General features: G+C 38.2%; 1 protein-coding gene across 3 annotated transcripts; it reads left to right on the plus strand.

Moving 5' to 3' along the window:
• Positions 1 to 202: 202 nt before the first annotated feature.
• Positions 203 to 22,084, plus strand: LOC127681604 (NACHT, LRR and PYD domains-containing protein 9A-like). 3 transcript variants are annotated; one of them, XM_052178052.1, is made up of 9 exons: positions 203 to 473; positions 5,976 to 7,557; positions 9,380 to 9,544; positions 11,353 to 11,517; positions 13,760 to 13,927; positions 16,116 to 16,286; positions 18,651 to 18,821; positions 19,377 to 19,547; positions 21,934 to 22,084. In XM_052178052.1, exons 1-9 carry the CDS (start codon positions 203 to 205, stop codon positions 22,082 to 22,084), a joined length of 3,015 nt encoding a protein of 1,004 aa, XP_052034012.1. The 3 variants fall into 3 exon arrangements, with proteins under 3 accessions (XP_052034012.1, XP_052034011.1, XP_052034013.1); XM_052178051.1 differs by having other exon boundaries at positions 5,976 to 7,546; positions 9,345 to 9,544; XM_052178053.1 differs by lacking the exon at positions 9,380 to 9,544.
• Positions 22,085 to 23,918: the final 1,834 nt, after the last annotated feature.

Genomic DNA, 23,918 nt, shown 5'->3' on the forward strand with positions numbered 1-23,918 from the left:
AATTTTAACAATGGATTCATATAAATTGTATTGAAATGGTGATGAATGAATCCATATATATCTAAAGGAAGGAACACATATTAATAAATTTGACACTTTAAGTTGTTGAGACTGAACTCTCATGTCATTCTTCTTCAAATGTCACTTATTTATTGGTTTTGAAGATTTTTCATCCTCTAGAGTCCAGGATCACAGTTCCAAGATGATGGAGACATCTTGTTTTGGCTTGCTGCAGTATTTGCAAAAACTCAGTGATAAAGAATTCCAGAGATTTAAAGAGCTTCTCAGGAAAGAGCCAAAAAAATTTAAACTTAAACCTATCTCCTGGACTAAGATTAAGAACACATCCAAAGAAGATCTGGTAATGCAACTGAACAAACATTATCCGGAAAAGGTATGGAATATTGTGTTGAGCCTGTTTGTACAGGTGAATCGGGAAGACCTCTCTACCATGATTCAGAAAGAAAGGATAGGTAAGTGAATATCGGGAGAAAGGGACACATGAGGAAAGTTAGCCAAGCAGGAGATTGTTTCTTAAAATAATTACATCTCAACAGTAGTTTCCCTCCCCCTGCCCTCCCTGTCTTCCCTCTCTTCTCCCTCACATGTTCCTCCATTTGCCTTCAGAAAAGGGCAGTCCTCCAAAGAATATTAACCAAACATGCATTACAAGTGACAAGAAGACCAGGCACAAACACTCACATTGGACTGGATGAGATAAGCAAGCAGGAGAAGTGTCCCAAGAGCATATGAGAAACAAACCCCAATGCTCACTCTTATTGTTCTCATGAAAACACCAAGATAAAACCCATAATGTGAAAGTGATGTCAGTGCTGAGTTGTCCATTAGTTGAGAAAATTTCTAGAAAGCAATGAATGTTATATGCAGACCATCCTTTAAATGGGGTATCCTAATGCACATGACCATTGCTAAGAAAAGATAATACAGGATCCATTGAAACTAGTAAGGCAGATACAAATACTGTCTTAGGGTTTTACTACTGTGAACAGACACTGTGACCAATGCAAGTTTTATAAAAGACAACATCTAATTAGGGCTGGATTACAGGTTCAGAGGTTCAATCTATTGTCATCAAGGCAGAAGCATGACAGCATCCAGACAGGAAAGGTGCAGGAGGAGCTGAGAGTGTCTACATCATTATTCAAAGGAAACCAGGGACAGACTGGGCTTGCTTAGGTATCTAGAAGGAAGATTTCCAAGCCCATCCCCAAAGTGACACACTTCCTCCAACAAGGCCATACCTTCTAATAGTGCCATTCCCTGGGACAAGCATATACAAACCATTACATCCCACTCCCTGGCTCCCATAGGCTCCCATAGGCTTGTTCAAACATGAGTCTATTTGGGCCATTCCTAAACATAATGCAAATATATGTTTAGTCCAGCTTCAAAAGTCCCCATAGTCTCAACATAGCAGTCTCAACAGTGTTAAAAGTCCAAAGTTTAAGGTCTCTTCTGAGATTCATCTACTCACTCAAGTCTAATCCCCAAAGCAAGACAGGACAGCAGCTGGGCAAACGTTAAACTCTGCATCTCCATGTCTGATGCAAAGCAGTCTTCAGATCGTCACCTCCTTTTTCATCTTTGTTGACTACAACAAAATTCTTTCTCCTGGGCTGGTTCCACTCACTGTTAGCAGCTGTCCAATGGCATACACAAAATCGTTAATATCTTGGGTTACCCAAGACAACTTCAGCTTCACAGCTTCTTGTTTCAATATCTGAGATCCACACATGATCTCCTGTGCATTTCCAAAAGACTGGTGTCAATACTCCAGCTCTGCTCTGTTCTACCCTTTTAAGTTCAGGTAGATCCACTTGGCTGCAACTGGTGTTCTTGGTGATCATCCCATGGTACTGGCATCACCAATATGCTGGAGTCTTCCACTTAGACTAGGCTTCACCAAAGCCTCTCATAGGCTCTCTACATGGTACCAAGCCTCAACTCCTTTGCATGACCCCTTCAGTCCTGGGGTGTCAACAAAAGCTGAGGCTGCACTTTTCACCAATGGCCTTCCATGGCCTCTCACAGTGCCAAGCCTCAGCTGTTCTTCATGATTTCTTCATGCCTTCAAAACCAGTACCACCTGGGTGATTCTTACACATTACCAGTCCAGCCACAGCACAAGGTACAACCTTGGCTATGGCTATCTCTGGTATACAGCCTCTCTGTGCTTTCAAAAAGCATTGCTCAGAAGATTTCACCTCAATGATGCTAGTCTCTTCTTGATCACCACTAATTTCTTAGCTCCAACTAACTAGCAGCAATTGTCCAGTAGTCTCCTTTTCCTCTTGAATATAAAGCCAGAGACATATGGCCAATGTTGCTGAGTGCTGCTTGCAGTAGCTGGAACATGACCACCTTGTTCTATGATATTATCACTAGCTTCCTTTTTTCCAACTGCTTCACTGCCTAAACTTGGATGTCCTGGATCTGGCTCCATAGACTGACTTTGAACTCAGAGATCTGCATGCCTGTGTCCTAAGCACTGGAATTAAAGGTGTGGGCCACCAAACCCGGATTTAAGTTTTTCTTCACCTTGACTTTGCTCTGTTCTAAGCAGGTTTTGAATTCAGAGATCTGCTTATCTTTGCCTCCTGGTGTTAAAGGCTTGTACTACCCCACCTGAACTCAAATTTACCTGGGTGGAATCTTGTTCCCAGGTTGTCACTCCCTTAATCCAGTTTAATATCATTGAATTAAGCTCCATTTCACTTCCTGGAGCCTCTTTAATACTCAAGCTGCACACCTGCTACATATGTTCTTGGAGGCCAAGGTCCAGCTTGTGTGTGCGATTTGGATGCTGGTTGAGTGTCCAGGTTAGTTGACTCTATTGGTCTTTCTGTGGAGTTTTATCCTCTTTAGGCCCTACTCACTACTCTTCCATAAAGGTTATCAAGCTCCATCTTCTATTTGGCTATGAATGCTTTCATCTGTCTGCATCAGCTGGTGAATGGAGCTTCTCAGAAGGCAGCCAGACTAAACTCCTGTATCCTGTACTAGAAAATCATAACAGTATCATATGTACTGTCAGGTATTGTTGCTTTCCCTTGGTGTTTTTCTCAGGTAGGGATGGTTACTGGCTGGACATTCTTTCAGTCTCTGTTCCATATTTGTCCCTGTATTTGTTGTCCAAACCACCATAACTACGCCATTCTAGCTCCTGCCAATGCTTATTGAATATATAGATAGTTTGAGGTCAATGGGCATTCTGGGCTTCACAAGACTCTGCCTCTAAAATCAGAAAAGAAAAAAACCTAGATTAAAGCAGGACGAATTCTAGCTAATATCAGCTTAAGTTTTTGTTCTCTTTACTATACTACGCATGCTTACAGGATGGGTGACATTTATTGGGCTGTGGAGCTGGATCTATACCTATAAACTAAACTTGATGGGACTTCTTTTGTGATGCTTAGCTACCTATATTGATATAATGATATTCTTTTAATAACCATTCAATTGATTGAATATTTACACCATCTTCATTTTTAAGAAGTCATATTCAACACATGGCAAGTTCCACTCAATTAAAAGCTAGGCCATATAAACCCCAGAGCCATGACAACATCAACCGTGTAGTAGAGACTAATACGATGGCTGAGTTATGTGTCTGTCCTTGGTGGACCTGTGCAACCTTTTCATCCAATAATAAGCCTTCCCAGCCATAGCAATATTACTGTTTTAGGATGTGCAATTGTGCCTTAGGAAAGTTGTCTTGATTGTTGAGAGGCATTATTGGTTTGGGTTTTAGCCCTTACCAAGAGACTGAATTACCTCTCTTAGTGGCAAATTTTAAAACACAGATGTTATCATATATTGTTGTTTAGAGATACAGAAGTACAGAGTGAGACAACAAACACAGAGGGCAAAGACAATTTTCTTAAATTAATCACAGGTTTCACATAATAGAAATAATCTAGACCTTATAGTTTCAAATTCAGCAGTGAACCTTAACCCAATCCTAATATGTATTCATCTATCCAAATTTACTGTCACACAAATTCATAACATATAATTTACAAACTATTATTAATTTAGTTTTATTTGTAATTGTATTTATATGTGTGCATAAACATGTAGATGTGTGCCATGAATATAGGTTTTGGCATCAGATCCCCTGGAGATGCAGTTGCAGGAATCAGAGGGCTATTTTGTGTGAATGCTCAGAACTGAATTCAGGTCCTCTGCAAAATCAGTATGCACTTGTAAACTGTGAGCTGCTGCTGCAACCCATATTGATGTATGTAAATATTAGTGTTGGTATACAATTGAGTGTATGTGGAGGTAAGAGGACAAATTGCTGGAACTGCATGTCCAGTGTGGCCCATTCATTAAGACATATTGGCAGCCCAACACTCAACATTTTATAATGTGTATAGAAAATCTTTTTTTTGAAAATAAAAATATAATAGGTTTAAAATTCCGTGCAAATAACCATTTTCTGTTTTGAAAGTATATCTTTTTATTATAAGACCAATTTGCTTACACATATCAACATGCACCACATGCAGGCAATACTTGTGGTGGCCAGAGAGGACTGGAATCACTGCAGCTGAAATTGACAGATAGTTGTCAGTGGCTTTGTCAGGGCTGGGAAATAAACCGGATACTCTGGAAGGACCAGACTTAACTTACTGAGGCTCTCTAATATGTGAATTACTGCCACAAGTCCCAATGAATCTCAGGAAGCGAGTAGGCTCTTGCTTTCTGAAAGACTGATACCAGAAAAAAATAAAAAACCTAATAAGAAAATATCTAAGTGTGGTAGTGATCATGTCCTGGTTGTCTGGTACCTACCTCCATGAATAACCAGAGAAACATTTTCTCTTAATCTCATTTGTTCGAGGACACTTATATAGATACATTAAACAACATACATAAAACTATGAGATGCATATGACATAACCCAGACCAATATGACACCCTGATCAGGATTGTTACCCATAGACTTGAGATCATATAACCCCAAAATTTGTTTCACTGTCTTGTTACCCAAAGCAAATCTTGCTTTGACTAAGCATAAATTATAAACATGTTTATAAAATTGAAAAATTATAAATAGAAGGATTCTTAAATGACTTACTGAAGATAGGAACGTTTTAGACTAGATAGCTACAATCTGAGTTCTACTTCATACAATTATGTAGAAATGAAGTATTTATGGATTTTTTTCCTGGGGAGGTACAAGATCTTTGTAAATTTGAAATGCAATAAATACTTGGAATTCATGCTTTACTGTAGCTGCTTTTCAGAGATGAGTTACAAATTTGGTCACAATGCTTTCAAGGCAATATATAAAATATATTTTAGCTCTGGATATAGGGAAACCAACTGAGAGTCTACCATTTGGGTCCCATATTGGGCACCAACATGATACTGTCTAGCTGAGTTCTGTTTCTTTGTGAATTAATGCACATACAGGCTGGAAGAGTTGTGGGGAATGTGAAATCAAAATTTATTGGCATTATAGAGTTGTCAGGTAGAGAAGGAGCCCTATATATGGGAGACAATTGACCCTAGATGGAGTTCCTGTTTTTTTCTTTGTTTTAAATACACCTGCCTTCGGAAGAGTTTCTTTCTCTATTGGCCCTAAAATAGTCATTTGCCACAGCTAGCATTGTTATTTGAGGCCCTGTTTCTGTTCACAAAAATGGAAACAGTTGTGTGGAATAGTGTTTTCTATCAATATGTATGGGTATAAGCAGAACTGGTTGGGTGGTTGGGCAATGGAAAAGAAAAACCTACACTAGGTTCTTGTGAGTGGAAATGGGAAGTTATTGCAGAAGAAGTGGTGGGTGGCTCTCCTTTCTTTTTTGCTCACCTCAGAACCCATGGCCTCACTGCTCATGCAGAGGTATAGATTATTTGTTAGATATGAATGTAAGAATTACTGTGATTCATTCTTATGAATATTCTATTCCTAATTCCCTGTATTCTGATTTTATCAATCACAGATAAATACACAAAATACAAAAAGTATATGAAGAATACATTCCAGCACATATGGACATTGGAGACCAACACTCATATAACTGATAGAAGCTACCACAAAACTATAGAACTCCAGTACAGAGCATTGCAGGGCATATTTGATCGTAAGTCAAAGCCAATCACTGCAGTTGTATCAGGTTCTAGAGGAGAAGGTAAAACTATTTTCTTAAGAAAAGTAGTGTTGGATTGGGCAGCAGGAAATTTATTGCAGAACCGATTTCGGTACGTTTTTTTCTTCTCTGTCTTCACTCTCAACACCACCACAGAGTTCAGCTTAGCTGAGCTTATCTCAAGTAATTTGCCTGAGTCTTCAGAGACACTGGATGACATTTTATCAGATCCAAAAAGAATCTTGTTTATCCTGGAAGGATTTGATTATCTGAAATTTGACTTGGAACTCAGGACAAACTTGTGCAATGACTGTACGAAGAAGCTGCCAACAGAAATCGTCTTGAGTAGTTTGTTACAAAAAATAATGCTCCAAGAATGTTCTCTTCTTCTTGAATTGGGGGACTCAAGTTTATCAAAAATTATTCCTTTGTTGCAGTATCCAAGAGAGATAATGATTACAGGATTCCCTGAACAAACTATAGAATTCTACTGTGTGTCACACTTCAATATCCAGAGAGGCAGAGAAATCTTTGAGAATTTAAAAAGAATTAACACATTGTTCACTTTATGCAGCAATCCTTTAATGTGCTGGATGATTTGTAGTTCTTTAAAGTGGCAGGATGAGAGCAGAGAAGTAGAAAAATATTATGGTGGAACAGTCGGGCTTCTCTACACATTATTTATGGTGAGTGCATTTAAATCAACATTTGCCAGGACTCAATCTAAACACAACAGTGACCAATTAAAGACCCTGTGCACCTTGGCTGTAGAGGGAATGTGGAAACAGGTGTATGTGTTTGACTCTGAGGACCTCAGGAGAAATGGGATATCTGAAACAGATAAGGCAGTGTGGCTGAGAATGAATTTTTTCCAGAATCAAGGTCACAACATTGTGTTTTATCATCATACACTACAGTGGTATTTTGCTATCCTGTTCTATTTTCTCAAACAAGGCAAAGAGACACATCACCCAATTATTGGAAGTCTACCTCAACTTCTAGGAGAAATTTATTCTCATAAACAGAACCAATGGTTCCAGACACAGGTATTATTGTTTGGAATGATCACTGAGCAAGTCGCCTCCTTGCTTGAACCATGCTTTGGCTTTGTATCAACAGAAGCGGTAAGGCAGGAAATCATTAGATACATTAAGAGTCTCAGTCAACAAGAGTGCAATGAAAAACTATTACGTACCAGGAATTTGTTTTTCTGTCTACTCAGCAACCAGGAGGAAAGTTTTGTAACACAAGTGATGGATCTATTTGAAGAAATTACTGTTGATATTTGTAATGTTGATGATTTGTCAGCAACTCAATACTGTCTACAGCAAGCCTCAAAATTGAAACATCTTCACCTGCATATACAAAAGAGAGTTTTTTCAGAAATACATGATTCAGAATGTGGTGACTTAGAAAACTTTAATGTGGACAAAGAGTAAGTATGTCTCTAAGACTTGTCTATTGTTCTTCACTTCTGCCCTACTATTTAGAGCAATATTTTATAGATGTGTCCATGCTATAACCAAGCAAATTCATATTGAAGGCAGAGAAAGATGTTCTCTTTGTTCTCTGCCTTAATCCCTTAGAGGACAGTCTCTCACTATCTTAACAAGGCAAACTGACCAGAAAGATAGCAGGAGCTACCTGTTTCCATGTTTTAATGATGGGCCAACAGCCTCAAGCAACCATGTCCACGTTTTTATGTCAGTACTGTGGATCTGAACTCAGGTTCTCTTGCTTGCGTAGAAAATATTCTTACCTTCTCATACCTCTCTCGGCATAGTAAAGCTCTTATATGTCTATGCTTGATTGTTTAGATGGTATAATCAGGAAGGTTTTCTATTGAATCTTGTTATTGATGTTTGGAGCTGTGTAGCCCTGAACAGCCATGTTCCTCCATTTATACAAAGAAGAAATTTGTCACATGGCCAGTGTGAGGTGGAAATGTGAGCATTTCCATTGCAGTGCCTGATGCTTTTCCTTTATCCATTGTGTTTAGAGTGTCCTGGTTGTTATGTTGGAGAGGATTTGGGAATTTGTGTCTGTTTTAAGTGATGCTTATATTATGTTGTTGTAATAGTTCACTTGTCTTACATTGAATTTAATCTGCTAGCTCATACTTGATCAGTATGTATAAATCTTTTATGCCAAATAGTATTCAGTTCCCTCAGGATTCCCAAACATCTACAAAACTTCATATAGAAATCATGTTTCTTACTGGAAGAGGAGACACTTAAAAACCCAGTGAAATTGGAGGCCTTCAAATGTGAATCATACATAGTAATAGTGAATTCCCAGCAGAGATTCAATTCTAGTTTATCTCATTTCAAGCCACATCTGTTTATTATAATTTTTATTCAGTGCATGATTTGTAATTTTGTTTAGATTTATAGTGCATTCTGTTAATTCTCACTTTCTATTCAGTTCTGTTTCCCTTCTACCTAATCATCCAACTTCTTTACAAGATCCTTTCTCACATTAACATCTTTTTGTTTTGCCAGCTCTGGACTTTAGGGTTAAAATCAGTGAGTCAATGGGTTTGGAAATAGCATGTTAGACCTTGGTGGACTCACTTGTTGGTATGACATTGAAAGTGCCTCTTCTCCAGAAATCAGCAGTTCACCTGAGAGGGGTTGATCTATGTGACCCTCTCCCCACTTTATTATTGATTGGCATTTTGCAGGCCAATTAAAGCATCCATAGCTGCTGTGAATCAAGACTGCAATATGTTTACCATGCTCAGAAGATGCCACTTTATATTCCAGAGTGCCTTCTCTCTCCTTTTATCTCCCTGCTCTCCTCTCCTTTCATCTCCTCTATTTGCCTCTCTTCCCATCATCTCTCCTCTCTCCTCTACTTTTTAAAAAAGATTTATTTTACTTAAATGTTATGATTGTTTTGCCTAAATATATGTCTATGGACCATGTGAGTACAGGGCCTGTGGAACTTAGAAGAGGTCATTAGATCCCCTGGAACTAAAGTAACAGATGGCTGTGTGCTTCCACATGGCTTCTGGGAATCAAACCTGGGTCCTACGCAAGCGCATGAAATGCTCTTACCCTCTTAGGCATGCCCTGCTCCAGGGATTACTTTCTTAATCACTAATCTTTGTTGACCCATCTTATCTGTATGAACTTTTGACAGTGCCAGTAATAACTGCTAGCTTTGAGAATGGATTGGGCCTTATCAGCTTATTTTTGGAATATCGTGAATTGAATTTAGCCATTAAAGAATAATGATGTGTTATCTCATTGCAGAATTGTAGCTACACATTGGCCTATGATCTGCAGTTATTTACATAAATTGTATGTGTTAGATCTGGACAGTTGTCATTTCAGTAGAAAGGCCATACAGGATCTCTGTAATTCAATGTCTCCATCTCCTACAGTGCCTCTGACTCATTTTAAGCTCCAAAGCTTGTGGTAAGTTTGATAGTCACACATCCATTTAAGTAAATAAAAGACTTTCCCTTTCCTCCTTGTGTAGAAGACTCAAGTAGAAGTAAATACATAACTAAAATCAAAAGTACTTAATATAATAATATCAAGAGTCAGTTATTTGAAGGTTTATGTCCCTCTCTCTCTCTCTCTCACACACACACACACACACACATCTGATTTATATATAATTTTAAATGCCTATACGTCTTTTTGTCTGTGTGTACACTAAAATAACACTCAACGAGTATTGACAATGGTATAGAGACCACAATGTATATTAAAGGTCTAACTTAATTATTTTAAATTGTGAATATGTATGTGTGATTCTGAATTGGGTACTCTAGACTTCGAGTTATATGAACAGTTGTGAACTTCCCAACAATGGGTACTGGGAACTGTACCAGTACCCATCTAGTCCTCTGCAAGAACAGTATGTGCTCTTAACCACTAAGCCATCTGTCCAGCCCAATGTTACTTAGTCAACATTATGACATATATTTGTTATCATAGAAACCATGGACTGACATAAGTTTGGCTACACTTTTCTCACCTTGAAATGGAATTACTACAAAAAGAAACAAAACCTTATATCTAATTTTCTTAAACTCTGCAACCTATTCTATAACCATTATAGATAGTGATGCCTTAAAAAAGTTAGTACTTGATAATCCCAGTGGTTGTGGCCTATCCTTTAATTCCAGCACTAAGGACACCTAGGGAGGTAGATCTCTGAGTTCAAACCCAGCCTGGTCTACAAAATGTGTTTTATTATAGGCAGGGCTGTAAGGTGAACATGTCAAAAAAAAAAACAAAAAAAGGAAAAAAAAGAAAAACATTAGAACTTAAAGAGAATTAGGCCTTTCCCTTTGGATATATAGCTGGGAATATTAATACAAACTCAAGTATTTGCATTATACACAAAATGTAATTCTGGTTTGATTCCTATTCTATGATAAACACTATAACAAAAGGCAGCCTTAGGGAGGAAAATTCTTATTTTATTATTTTTTGGTCACTCCTTGGTCATAATCTATCACAAGAGGTAGTTAGGGCAGGAACTTGAAAGCAGCACCTGAAATAGAAATCATAAAGGAATGATGAAGGCTGGAGAGATGGCTCAGCAATTAAGAACACTGACTGTTCTTCTGAAGGTCCTCAGTTCAAATCCCAGAAAACCACATGGTGGTTCACAACCATCCATAATGAGGTCTGACAGCCTCTTCTGGGGTTTCTGAAGACAGATACAGTGTACTTATATATAATAAATAAATCAATATTTAAGAAAAAAGGATGATCCTTTCTGGCTTGTTTCTCTATGATCTGCCTCTACAACATTTCTTATTCAGATTAGACTTACTTTCCCATGGGTAATGTTCCCCCACCCCCACCCCATACATGCATTTCTCCACTGATTAACAATCAATAAATGGCCCAATAGTCATGCTAATCTGGTGGAGGCAATTCCTCCATTCAAATTCCCTTTACTAAATTAATAACAGATGCCATCTTATTTAGCCATAGCAAGTCAATGTAGAGGTTAATATGAAGATAACCATGAATCTCCTTACAATGTTTCTAAGTGTTACACAGATGTGGGTGGGTGGGTGAAATGGAATAAAAGGGAAAGATCTGAATAGCTTGAGCCTTAGTGCTTGTCTGGTCTGTAGAGATAACCAGGATGCCCACACAACCACAGTATGTATGTCAAAGTCTGAGAAAGGATTATGTAAATTGGTCTGCCATGGTCCCACACATCTTGATATAATATGGCACTTGGTTTTATTCTGTAGGTGCTCCTTCATGACTAACTTTGGAGATGGTTCATTATTTCACACTCTTCTTCAGCTACCTCACCTGAAATACCTGAACTTGTATGGCACTAATCTCTCTAATCATGTGGTTGAGATGCTCTGCTCAGCCCTGAGATGTTCAACATGCAAAGTGGAGGAGCTATTGTAAGTAAATGCATTTTCCACACTCAGTAGTTTCCTTAGAATGACTCTGAAAAATCACTTTGAAGGCTTAACTTTGAAATTTATTTTTAGCTAGTGATGTATAAAGTGAGGTTCATTTTGAATATTTCATTTTCTCTTTGTTTGTATACATGCATGTACACCTGTACACAGGTCCCTTCAAAAGCCAGGAAAGGACATTATGTCCCTGGAGCTGCAATTATATGCAATTATAAACTATTCTGTGTGGGTGCCTGGAATTGAACTCTAGTCTTCCACTGAAGCAGCACATGATAGCTGCTGATCCATATCTCCAGCTCCCCATTAGGACACTTTCAGCCATGTTTATAATACACTCCTGTCAAATTCATTTATATTCTGTTGGTTCCCGTTTTCATTCTACTGTTTTCTTTTTGATAGCTCATTTTTTCCTAATGCCTGAAATACCAACATAATAGTATATAACGATCTCATTATATTTATTTAGTGTGTGAGACAGGACCATCATAGAAAACAGTGGTCAACTTGTAGTGGTGTTTGGTAAAAACTTACCAGCATAGAAACATTCCACAAATAAAACTTCACATGGTTCTTGATGGGAGACTAGAGAAGAAAGAGGCAGCTATGTGACTGGGCTATGTAGAAATGGCACGAGAAGTGTGTAGGTCACTGATGGTCAATTGGCATAACTCAGATGTGTGTTTTACATCATTAACATTTGTAATATGATGGCTTATGTTAGGTAATATGCAGTTTTGCCTTCCACACTCCAGATATGTAAAAGAATTACAAATTTTGTATTTTCATGAGTGCTTAGTGATGGTAGCAGAAATATTACCTCTGTTTGGACTGTTGCCTTGATTCCAGATGTGAAGTTTCCTACATTTTCCAGGTGATGCAATGAACTATAATTCTAATGAGGCTATTTTTGGTAGACTACTGAATAATGGCCAATTCCCACAAGAACAGAGCTAGCACCATGTTCTGTAATTATCATTCTCATTTCCTGTCCTCCTTGAGTTCAGTTTGAAGTGAGCCAATCATGCTTACATGGTAAAGCAACCATTATAAAAGACCAAAACTTCAGAGTTTTCATCCTGCTTAGAATTAACTGTCAACTGGCCCTGAAGAAAATTCCTTTGGTTTAGTAATTGTCTATCAGGATTATTTCTTGGAAATATCAGTAAGGGATTAGTTAACATAAAAGTACCCAGTCTACTAAGGCTAGGCTAGGCATGGTTCACTAAGCAGGTAGTTCTGGTCTAGTTAGAAGTCTAGCTAGTTAATTGCAATCCAGCAAACAGCTCCTTCATGACTCTTGAATCCAGTTTCCTGTGCTGATTTTTCTGAATGATGCTGTGACCTGGAAGTATCAGCCCAACCATTTCCTGTTGGCTTTGGTGAGAGTGTTTTATCATGGTGACAGAATGGAATTAGAAACATCAGTATTTGAGTTTGGGAAATATAGCCTTGTGGAGCACACTACATCCATGAGGCAAAGGTTCTTGTACTTGGCATCCTTCTAGATTCTTTCCATGTACATGCTTTCTCTGATTGTTTCTATTATCCTTATCATTATCTTTCAGATATACAAAACTAGCATGTGTCACAACAATAGTAGAGCTTCATGAGCACCTTAGAAAGTTAAACACAAGGAGAAGGATAAAAGAATGTCAACCTGTAGCTGGTTGATATTGACCACGGGTTAGATACAATGGGCTTTATAACTGATACCTGAAATCTAGAAGGGAGAGTAACCGTGAGAGACCTGAGAAATAAGCTCTCTCTCTCTCTCTCTCTCTCTCTCTCTCTCTCTCTCTCTCTCTGTATGTTTGTATGTGTGTGTGTATAAGTGTTAACAGTAATCAGACATATGGTTTCAGATCATATTTTAGTGATGGGGTCTATATGTGCATTAAAGAATGACTTTTATCTACTAATTCTTGTAATGCTCTATCTCTCTCTGTTAGGTGCTGTGACAACCAATATCACTAAACATTGTCAAATGGATCTTCGAAAGTAAAAACCACCCATAGCTGAAAACCACTGGCTTGGGCTTATTACCGATCATTAGAACTCTATACATTTACTATGATAGCTAAGCAATTTTGCTTATAAATTAAATAAACCTATAATATATGTCTGGACTAGTATTAGAATCTGGGGCATTTATCTAAGCCATAGACAGTCTTATGTAGATCACCTAAAGACTATTCCTAACCTGTGACATGTTTCTCATATGTAGGTTGGGAAAATGTGACATCTCAAGTGAGGCATGTGGCATAATTGCTACTTCCCTTATCAACTCTAAGGTGAAACATCTCTCATTGGTTGAAAATCCCTTGAAGAACAAAGGAGTTATGTCATTGTGTGAAGTGCTAAAGGACCCAAACTGTGTTCTGGAGTCACTGATGTGAGTTATTCTGGGAGAGCATGCCCGGGAGGTCTTGTAGAATGCTACACATTGGTCTGAGTATCATAAAGGTAGTCACATGCCCATTAAGGAATAAAGATGTGGCATCTGAAAAGAGATTGTTTACTAGGCCAGAGGAGACTATACTTAAGAAAAAAAATTGATTAGTTTCCAAAGCAGAGCTTCCTACATCTTACTTAAGTCACTATTATCTGTCTCATGCCATTAATTTGAGGTTGATTTCTTGTGGAAGAAAACTGTCAGACTATTGTACTAGGGAAGCCATACTAGATAACTTACTATTCGATCAAAGGCCTTAAGTAAGAGAATGTGTTCAAAGGCACTGTGGTTTGTAGATGAGGAAGAATACAGAGAAAGACACATTATTTTGTCTTCTGTGATCATGTATTCATGCAGTAATGCAAACTTGTGGAGCTTACAGATATGAGCAGGCATATAAAATGTATCAACATTGAATATTGTCCATTATAGAGAAACCTGTTTAATCAAAGAAAACTAGTTCAGATTAAGCATCCCTTATGTAGACTACTTATGAAGAGACCAGAAGTGCTTAAATTTCTTTTGGAATATTTGCATATTATGAGAATGGGTAATGGTAACCAAGCTCAACAATGAAATTTATTTACATGCTGTATAAAATTGGTACACATGGCTTAGGGGTAGTTTTACACATTATTTTCAGTGCCTTTGTGCTTGATCTGAGCTGAATACATGAACACAGTTGTGGAATTTTCTTATTGTGGCTTTGTGTGATTTTTGAAATTCTTTTGTATTTTGGAGCATCACAAAAATCCACTTTTATTTAGGAATGCTTAATGTGCAAATTAAATTAAATTAAATGTTTAAAAAATGTATTTTATGTATATGTATGTTTGCATAGCTTTATGTGTATCATCTGCAAGAGCCTGCAGAGGTCAAAGGCAGTCATTCGTCTCTTAGAATTGTAATTATCGGAGACTATCAGCACCATGTAAGTGCTGTGTGGGAACTTGGAACTGAACATTGAGCCCTCTGCAAGATCAGAAAATGATTATAAATGTTGAGCCAACTTTCCAGTTGACAGAGCTAGAGAAAGGGAGAGAAAGAGAGCTAGGGAGAGAAGGGGGGACAGGGAGGGGAGAGATAGAGGGAGGGAGGGGAAGACAGTGAGAGAGAGCAGAGAGACAGGGAGAGAGGTGGAGACATGGAGAAGGGTGGGAGACAAGGAGAGGGGGAAGACAGGGAGAGAGGGGGCCAGGGAGGGAGGTAGAGAAGTAGAGAGTTACTGTGAGAGATATAGAGAACTTGCAAACATATAGGGGACAGAAGACAACTTGTGGGAGTTGGTTATTTACTTATTTATTTATGTATTTATTTATTTATTTTTGAGAAAGGGTTTCTCTGTGTAGCCGTGGCTGTCCTGGAACTCATTCTGTAGACCAGGCTGGCCTTCAACTCAAAAATCTGCCTGCCTCTGCCTCCCGAGTTCTGGGATTGCAGGTGTGTGCCATCACCACGTGGCCAAGGAAAGTTGGTTATTTGCTTCCATTAGTGTGGGAATCTACTCAGGCACCCCTCAAGAAAAGCGGTCAGAGGTGGAGAGCACTTTTCAGATGGCCATCAATATGGACAGAATGACCTACAGAGATTGCTATAGCAAGACAAGTCTAGATTATTGATTCATGGATAGAGCACAGAAGGGATTTTTTTAGTGCTACAGGTTAAAAGGGCAAATTGGTCATGCCATCATGGGAGCAGTATTGGCTGATTGGTTATAGTACAGGACCTAATTATCATCCCGGTGGAAGGCAGAATGGGATGCATGTGCTGAGTTATACCCTTGCAGAGAGCTCTGTACACTGTCACTTTTTAGACAAGGGCACACGAGGCCAGTCATCTGTGTTTAGGGACATACTCCTGAATAAGACCTGTAGAGAAAAGGAAGCCCCAGTGATTAATGGAGTCCCCCATTTGGTGCCAAACTCTAAAAACCACCCACTCCTGGGGCACTGCTACCTTAGAGCAAGGTTCCAGATTTGGTATCAAGGGTATTTAGCCATCTAACCAGATCATTTCAATTTTTTTTTCATACAAAGTAAACCTTCAGTATAGGAAGAACATGAAAGACTGAGCAGTCATGTGAATGTTGCAACAGTATATGAGTTGCTGACATTTAATCCTCTTTCAGGTTGTCTTACTGCTGTCTCACATTCATTGCCTGTGGCAGTCTCTATGAAGCCCTTTTGAGCAACAAACACCTCTCTCTGCTTGATCTGGAGTCAAATTTCCTGGAAGACACTGGAGTGAACCTTCTGTGTGAAGCTTTGAAAGATCCAAATTGCACCCTTGAGGAGTTATGGTATGGCTCTGTTTTCATTCATTGCTGGGGTTAGTTCAGATGCTGGCATTCAGAAAAAAGAAGGGAAGAATTGTCTGAATGGCATTGTCACTTCAGAAATTGTCTTAATCTTGCCACCCATGATAACTATCTTAAGACATGGAACTGTGCATCATTGGGTTTTGAGGATGATTCCCCAGACTACTGCTTCATCACATGGCAAAATATTTACACTCTGTCAAGGATTAAGAGATGAATCGGTGATTGAGTGCCCTTCTTAGTGAGGCATAAGGATCAGAATCTGCATTCCAACACCCATGTTTGATAGTACACAATCACCTGTAACTACAGCATCAAGGGAATAGATGTACTTGCCTCCATGGGTACAACCCTCTACCTACAACATGTACACATGCATTCGTATGGGCACATGCACACTGGCACAAATGTAAAAGAAGGTTTATCTATGAACCATAATATCAGGCTAACTCCATATTCTCTGGAAACCAGCTTATACTTTGATCTTGGGGTTCTAGACTTTATTACTATGTAACTGACATCTATTTATGAACCATCCAGTATGTTTCATTAAAGCAAGGCAAACAGATTAAGACACCATAGAGAATGATGTTTCCTTGAGAAAACAAGGCTGTGATTATTCCATCTGATCCTCCTGGGATGTTCAATGGCTTGCTGACTGTAGTCTTTTATCAAAGGAGTAGTTAGAACAAGGGCTGTATTGTATGCTGCTCCCGAGTTCAAACTTAGTGGAATAAAGAGTATAATAGTGGCAGTGCACACAAGGGCAGGGGATTTTTCTTACACCTCTCTCTTGTTAAGAAGGTTAAGTATAGTACTCAGCTGACAGAATTGAGGTGATGGGCATCTATGTAAATCAATCACAAAGATATTGTGTTTATGTGCAAACATCATAGTTTCTTAATCTTTACATTGTTGATATTTCATGGTGACTGTCCCGTGATTTGTAGAGGTTTATAGTAGCATGTATATATCACTTAGATGCCAGTAGAACCATCTTGCCTAGGGTGGCAAAACAAAATACATCTAGATGCTATATGCATCCCCTGATGGGTAAAATTTTCCCTGCTTAAAAACTATTTTATACACACATAAGTCCCTGCATAAATCCATATGTATATATACCTCCATCAATCATGATTCTCTGCATGTTTTGTGTCTATTTTCATATCTGCCTCTCATATCTACCCACGTACTATCTGTCATCTATGAAGTTAACATGTCTCCCTTGTCTATCATTTAAAAACACATTGTCTTTACTTACATATCATCAATGTCTTCCTATATTCATCTGCGAATCACTTTCCATTTTATTCTATATATCTACTAATTTTTACATGTTGGTTATCTATCTAACATACATCTGCCTAACTTTAATTATTAACATCTATGCAACATCTATGAATTCCCTATTCTTCACCTATATTATACCAATTAGCTTCCTTTTGTCTCTCAACATCTCTATTATTTTCATGCCATGGAGAACTATGAACTTGATGCTTGGGAAGGGTTTGAAGACATTTTATATTAATTATTGGGAAATGTTCTCAGCACATGAATCTGAAATCAATAAGGTAGCTGAACTGACTTTTTAAGGCATATGTATTATAACTGGGGGAATGAGAGTAGGTACACCACATAATGAGATCAAAGAAGAAGAACTGGGGTTAGCCTACATTCTGCAGAGGATCCCAGGTAAAGAAGCATCATCAGCATTTCATAATTGTGGTTTCTACAAATAAGGCAAGCTGTTAAGATGGAATCTCATGGACTGGGAATGTAGTTCCCAGAATACTTACTTTGCATACACAGAGTCCTGAATTTGATTCTCCAGCAAAGGCTTAAATAAAAGCTATGGTAGCTACATTCCTATAATCTCAGCACTGAGAGATAGATATAGGATGGTCATAAGTTCAAAGTCATCCTCAGCTATGTGAAGGCAGACTAGGTTACATGAGATTCTCTAAAAAAATAAAAATAAAAAAGAAATGTGATCAATGAATGGCTGCTAGGGGAGCGGAATCAGTCTCCACCAGCGGAAACTCTGACCTAGGCTGTCCAAACCCCTGAATATATGTACATACAAGCAAACATAAATATACTTATTAGGTTGCATATACGTGTGCATATGTTCATGCACAAACATATATCATATATTCATGTAACGAGAAAAATTAAAGAAGATATTGTTAATTTGGAAGGGGGAACTTGGTGGAAATGGAAGGAGAGATGGAGTGATATAGATGGCTGGAGATGCAGTACTCATATGAAGTTCTAAAAATAAAATTAAGAATGCATCACAACAAAAGAATTGGTGAGAAAGTATTTACATGTATATCTTTCCAGGTTGTCTGGTTGCTATTTAACTCCAGAGAGCTGTGAAGAGATCTATACTGTTTTTACGTGCAATAAAAATCTAAAGACCCTAAAACTTGGCAACAATAGCATACAAGATGCTGGTGTCAAACAGTTATGTGAAGCTCTGTGTCATCCTAACTGTAAATTGCAATGTCTTGGGTGAGTTTCTACTAACTGCCATGTTTGGGAGGCTTGATAAGGAAATGCCAGAGGGTTGATAAGTTTAAGAAGTCCAACTATCATAGGCTCTTAAGTATTGAAGAAATGCATAGGTCTTATACAGCTGCTGTGAGACTGAATGCAATACTCCTGTCATGTCTTACCGCACCACAATATCTGGTACTTCAAGCCTTTCTCCCACTTCTTCTGTTATATTCTCTGGGTGTTGGAGGGGGACAGAATGATATCAATGCCTCATTTGTGCCTTCATACACTGTACACTCTCTGAACTTTAACTAGCTCTGTGTCTATATTATCCAGTCCATGGCAAAAGGAAATTTCTTTGAGGCATGAGAACTAAACTAATACATAGCAATAATGTCAAGGACTTAGAACAATGTTTTTTAACTTGTGGCCCTCAAACGCTTTTGATTGGCAGAAAGGATTTGCTCAGTGTTGGAAGTGTGGACATTTGGGACTGGGTAGGTCTTTACTCAGAAGCCTGGAACTGGCACTGAACCGCACATTCTATTTCTGGCATGCTCCTGCTCATAGGTTAGACATGTGTGAGCTTACCAGTGACTGTTGTGAAGACCTGGCCTTGGCTCTCACCACCTGCAACACATTGAAGAGCTTAAATCTAGACTGGAATCTCTTGGAACATTCTGGGCTGGAGGTGCTCTGTGATGCTTTGAATCACAAAGACTGTAACCTGAAGATGCTTGGGTGCGTACACACTGTCTCCCATGGTTAGAAATGGCTTCAAACAAGCTCTTATGTGTCAGTGTTCACAAGCTCTGCCCCACTGAGGGTGGGTTGATTTCTCTAGTGAGGGCGCACTGCTGCACTGTAGGACACTGAATGCTATCTTGGATTTCTATCCACTCCTGAGTACTATTCTTTGGTGGTGATTACTCCAAATATCATCAGTCATGTTTCTAAAAAAAAAAAGAAAAGAAAACAAAACAAAACAAAAACTAATATCCTTGGCTTAATTTTAAAAGTTGCCATTCAGTTCCAAAACATGAACTCACAAAAACTGTAGAAAATGAGTGAACTTCAAAGTATAGCAACAAGGAAGAAATGAACTACATGTTTTTGCTCATAAACACATCCTAATCAACAACATATATGCACGTACACACAAACATGCACACACACACAAAGGTATCATATACAGGACATAAAATAAAAAGGATAATGTTTATAAATATAAGTTTATGTATATACTACACTTTGTGTTATTCAGTAAATGTTCTCAAAAGGTATAAAATATTTTCAATGCCAAATTAATTTTTAAAACTTTTTTCTTTATATGGGTGAATATTTTGTCACACCTGCATCCTGGCAATTTCATTCCTGGATGAGGGCTGTGAAGAGTAAAGTTAAAGCAAGGATGAGGGAAAAGCTAGGATGCTAGCATAGTAAGAATGCAATAATTGGGGCAGGACTGACCAAAGGAGAAAGTGGAGAGTCAGGAGTTAAAATTGAGCAAGAGATCTAAAAGAGCATAGTAGATCAGGGTGAATGCTTTGTAAAAGCTTATAGTTACCACACAAGGAAGAAAAAGAGGGCAGGAGAAGTTTGAGGAAGCCCACTGTACTTACAGTGAGATATGTATTCCAATTTTTACTTGTGAAATTCAGGAGGAGTAATGACCAAATGTCTAAAGGAATTTTTTCAAGAAAAAAATGTAATTATGTTGAGTATTGACTTCTTTTAAGACATTGTTTGCCCCCTCCCCAAAAAAATCCAAATCACAGCACATGTCTGTGACCATTTACTCCCAGGCAATATTGAAGAAGGCATAGAAATATGGTAAGAGTTTATCACTTATAAAGCAGCACCTGCTAGACTCAGTAAGGTAGACATACTCATGAACAGACAATAGCTGACTCCACAAAACCTGCATAAAATAAAGCCAGTCAACATTCCAAAGATAGAGGAGATTCTCCTGAGGCCTTATCCCTAGATGAAGAGTTGTTTGCATTTGGTGGCTTCAAGGGAAAGGACTGTCAGTTTCTTCAGGGATGTGGCTCCTGCTAGGTTGTATATTCTCCAGAGGATGGACCTAAAAGCATACTTTTATGGGCATCTCTAGTTAGATTCACTAAACTCCTGGGCAGGAAAAGGACCTGGAATTTAGAGAGGAATGTGGAAGGGTCAGAGAGGGGAATGGGGTTAGGATATGTTCAAAACACATGTACACATAAGAAATTCTCAAAGAATAAACACATTGATTTTAAAATATGGGTTTAATGATAATAAGCATTTGGCAATGCATAGTGTTTGTGGAATCAATATTGTTTCTGTTAGGTAAGTTTAGTGATGATGGAGTAGCAGAGAGAACAGGTGAGCTAATGTATAGGATATGCGGTAAGTGTCTCACAGAAAGCGAGTAGGGATGAAAAGGGATCAGACTTAATATGAATAATATTAGTGACTATGACATGATTTACACCACTGTTCATAAGTTTAAGAAAAGATGACATTGCCAGGCGGTGGTGGCGCATGCCTGTCATCCCAGCACTCTGGGAGGCAGAGGCAGGTGGATTTCTGAGTTTGAGGCCAGCCTGGCCTACAGAGTGAGTTCCAGGACAGCCAGGGCTTTACAGGAAAACCCTATCTCTAAAAAAAAAAAAAAAAAAAAAGACATTATGTAACGTTATAATGCATGAATATGGTTAGGCACTTAAACAGTAAAAGGGGGAAACCAGCCATTTTTACTTCAATATTGTTTAATTTTAACATCTTGATGCATGCATATGAACATAATATATATGTATGAATGAAAGGTCTCTTCTCTCTGTGAAAGAATCACACTTTCTCTCCCCTCTCAGTTCATTCATTCCTAGGGATGGATGACAGAGAGATTGTCACAATTGTAAAGAGATGCAAATGATGGTTGACAAAACTTGGGGTGCTGACAGTGAGTGTAGGCACTTGCTGCCACACCTGACAACACAAAATCCCCAGGATAAAAGAGTGGGGGGATGGACTTCCAGGAATAGTCTTCTGACCTTCACATGTTTGCAGAAGCGTTCATCTGTATAAAAACACACAAATTAGAGTTTTTAATTTAGTAAACAGAATTTTCTATTTTTAACCCCAGGCTGGACAAATCTTTATTTCCTGAGAAATCACAGACATTACTGCAAGCTGTGGAAAAGGAAAATAAAAATCTGAATGTTGTGCATTTTCCCTGGATTGAAGAGGAATGCCAGAAGAGGGGTGTTCGTCTGGTATGGAACAGCACAAATTGATCTTGTGAAGAAGACTTATTCTTTGTTATGTTTCCCCCATATATCCTGTCCCAAGTTGCACACCGTGGTACTGGTAGCTGTTTCCAGAGATGTTCTTCCACATTGTCCCACCACCACCCATCTTTGCATCTCCCCTTACCACTTTGAAATATTTAGATAACAAACACATTCAATAAACACTAAGCTTGTTTGCAAACATGAATGTTTCCTTAATGAATGTCTTAAAGTGTGGAAATTTGAAACTTAAAGGACCCTGATCCTTTTACAAACATCATTTCCAACCAGAACTGTAATGTGTCTTCAGTTGATGTAATTCTCAGAGCTGCAAACATTCACCTGAACTTCCTGTGTGTAGTTTATTCCATGATCCTAAAAGACAGGAACATCATGATACAGAAAAGTGGGAAATGGAAAGACAATGTCTAGAATTCCCAAAGTGTTAAAATATGGATCTGTAATTTTGGAGAAACTGATCTCAAAAATTCTTTTTTTCTAAGTTCTAGGGATTAGACCTAGGACTCACTTTTGAGTCTGGAAAGATAACAGTGCTTAAAGTGCTCCTTGCTGTTCAGAGGACCAGAGTTCAAACCCCAGCATTAGTCTGTGTGCCTCCAAGATCCCTTTAACTCCTATTCTGGGGTGTCTGATGTGGACTGTGTGCCTAGCCTCCATAGACACATACATGCATGCACCCACAGAGATTACACAAATACACACAAAATTTTAAAACTTAAAATTTTACATGTTAACCATTAGTCAGTATTGCAATTGCTATAAGTTAGTGCCAGTTCAGAGAGTCCTGAGTAACAAGCCAGCAGTGGAGAAAAAGGCAAGACTCTAAAATATGGAGGGAGTGGGTGTATGGAAACACATACTGTCATGTGCCAGTCACATGGAATTATTGATTTTTTAAAAACATGGCTTCTCGCCCAAATCCTGCCTCAGAATATACATGAAACACAAGGATAGGTTGAAAACATGAATAACATAAGGGAAGGGACAGAGAATGAAGAGATGATAGTTGGGCAAGGACTCTGGGGCACTTCATGTGCAAAGGCCACTCATTTGAAAGTGCAAGCAATAGGGGATTTAGATGTCACACATCTAAATTATAGTTGATTATTGTTACAAATAGTAATATCGGAAATAGCAAAGAAAACAAAATGTAATAACACTATCAGAATTTTTCTTGATAAATATTCATATAAACATAATATGCATAAAAGAGGATAATCCCTAGTTCAAGTGATAGAAAATATACTGACAACAGGAATTCATGCACAGCAGAATTTTGAGAGGCATAAAAAATATGTTGTCATCAATTTATGAAATGTAAAACTCATTTGATGAAAGCATCAAGGGGTAAGAAAACATGGGCATAGTAATACATAAATTTTCAGGGAATAATCAGGACATTTTTTCAAAGCATGACACTTATGATTTTTGTTTGTGACATGCAGTTTGAGTATTGTCATCTCTATCAGGAACAGATCATAAATTCCTGCTCCAGTGATAGATGCTGGGCTTTAGGTTCAATAATAAATTCGTGAAATGGTGTATAACCTGGAATTATTTTGTCTAGGTGTATAATGGGAAAAGTACATCTTCCATTTTATGGATACTGAACAAGAGCTCATTCAAGAATGGAAAGAATAAACCATGGTTGTACATACTTCCTCAATGAAATCATCATGAACACTGGGTTTCTACTTTAAAACTTGGAACTAATATTTATTCAAATAAATACCTGATTCAGAATACACACAAATTCACACTTTTGAGTCTTCCAGTCAAGGTTTACTGTCATTTGATTCATCATAAACTTTTTTTTAAG

Source organism: Apodemus sylvaticus, chromosome 3 (genome assembly GCF_947179515.1).
Source record: "Apodemus sylvaticus chromosome 3, mApoSyl1.1, whole genome shotgun sequence".
In the NCBI taxonomy this organism is placed as follows: Eukaryota; Metazoa; Chordata; class Mammalia; order Rodentia; family Muridae; genus Apodemus; species Apodemus sylvaticus.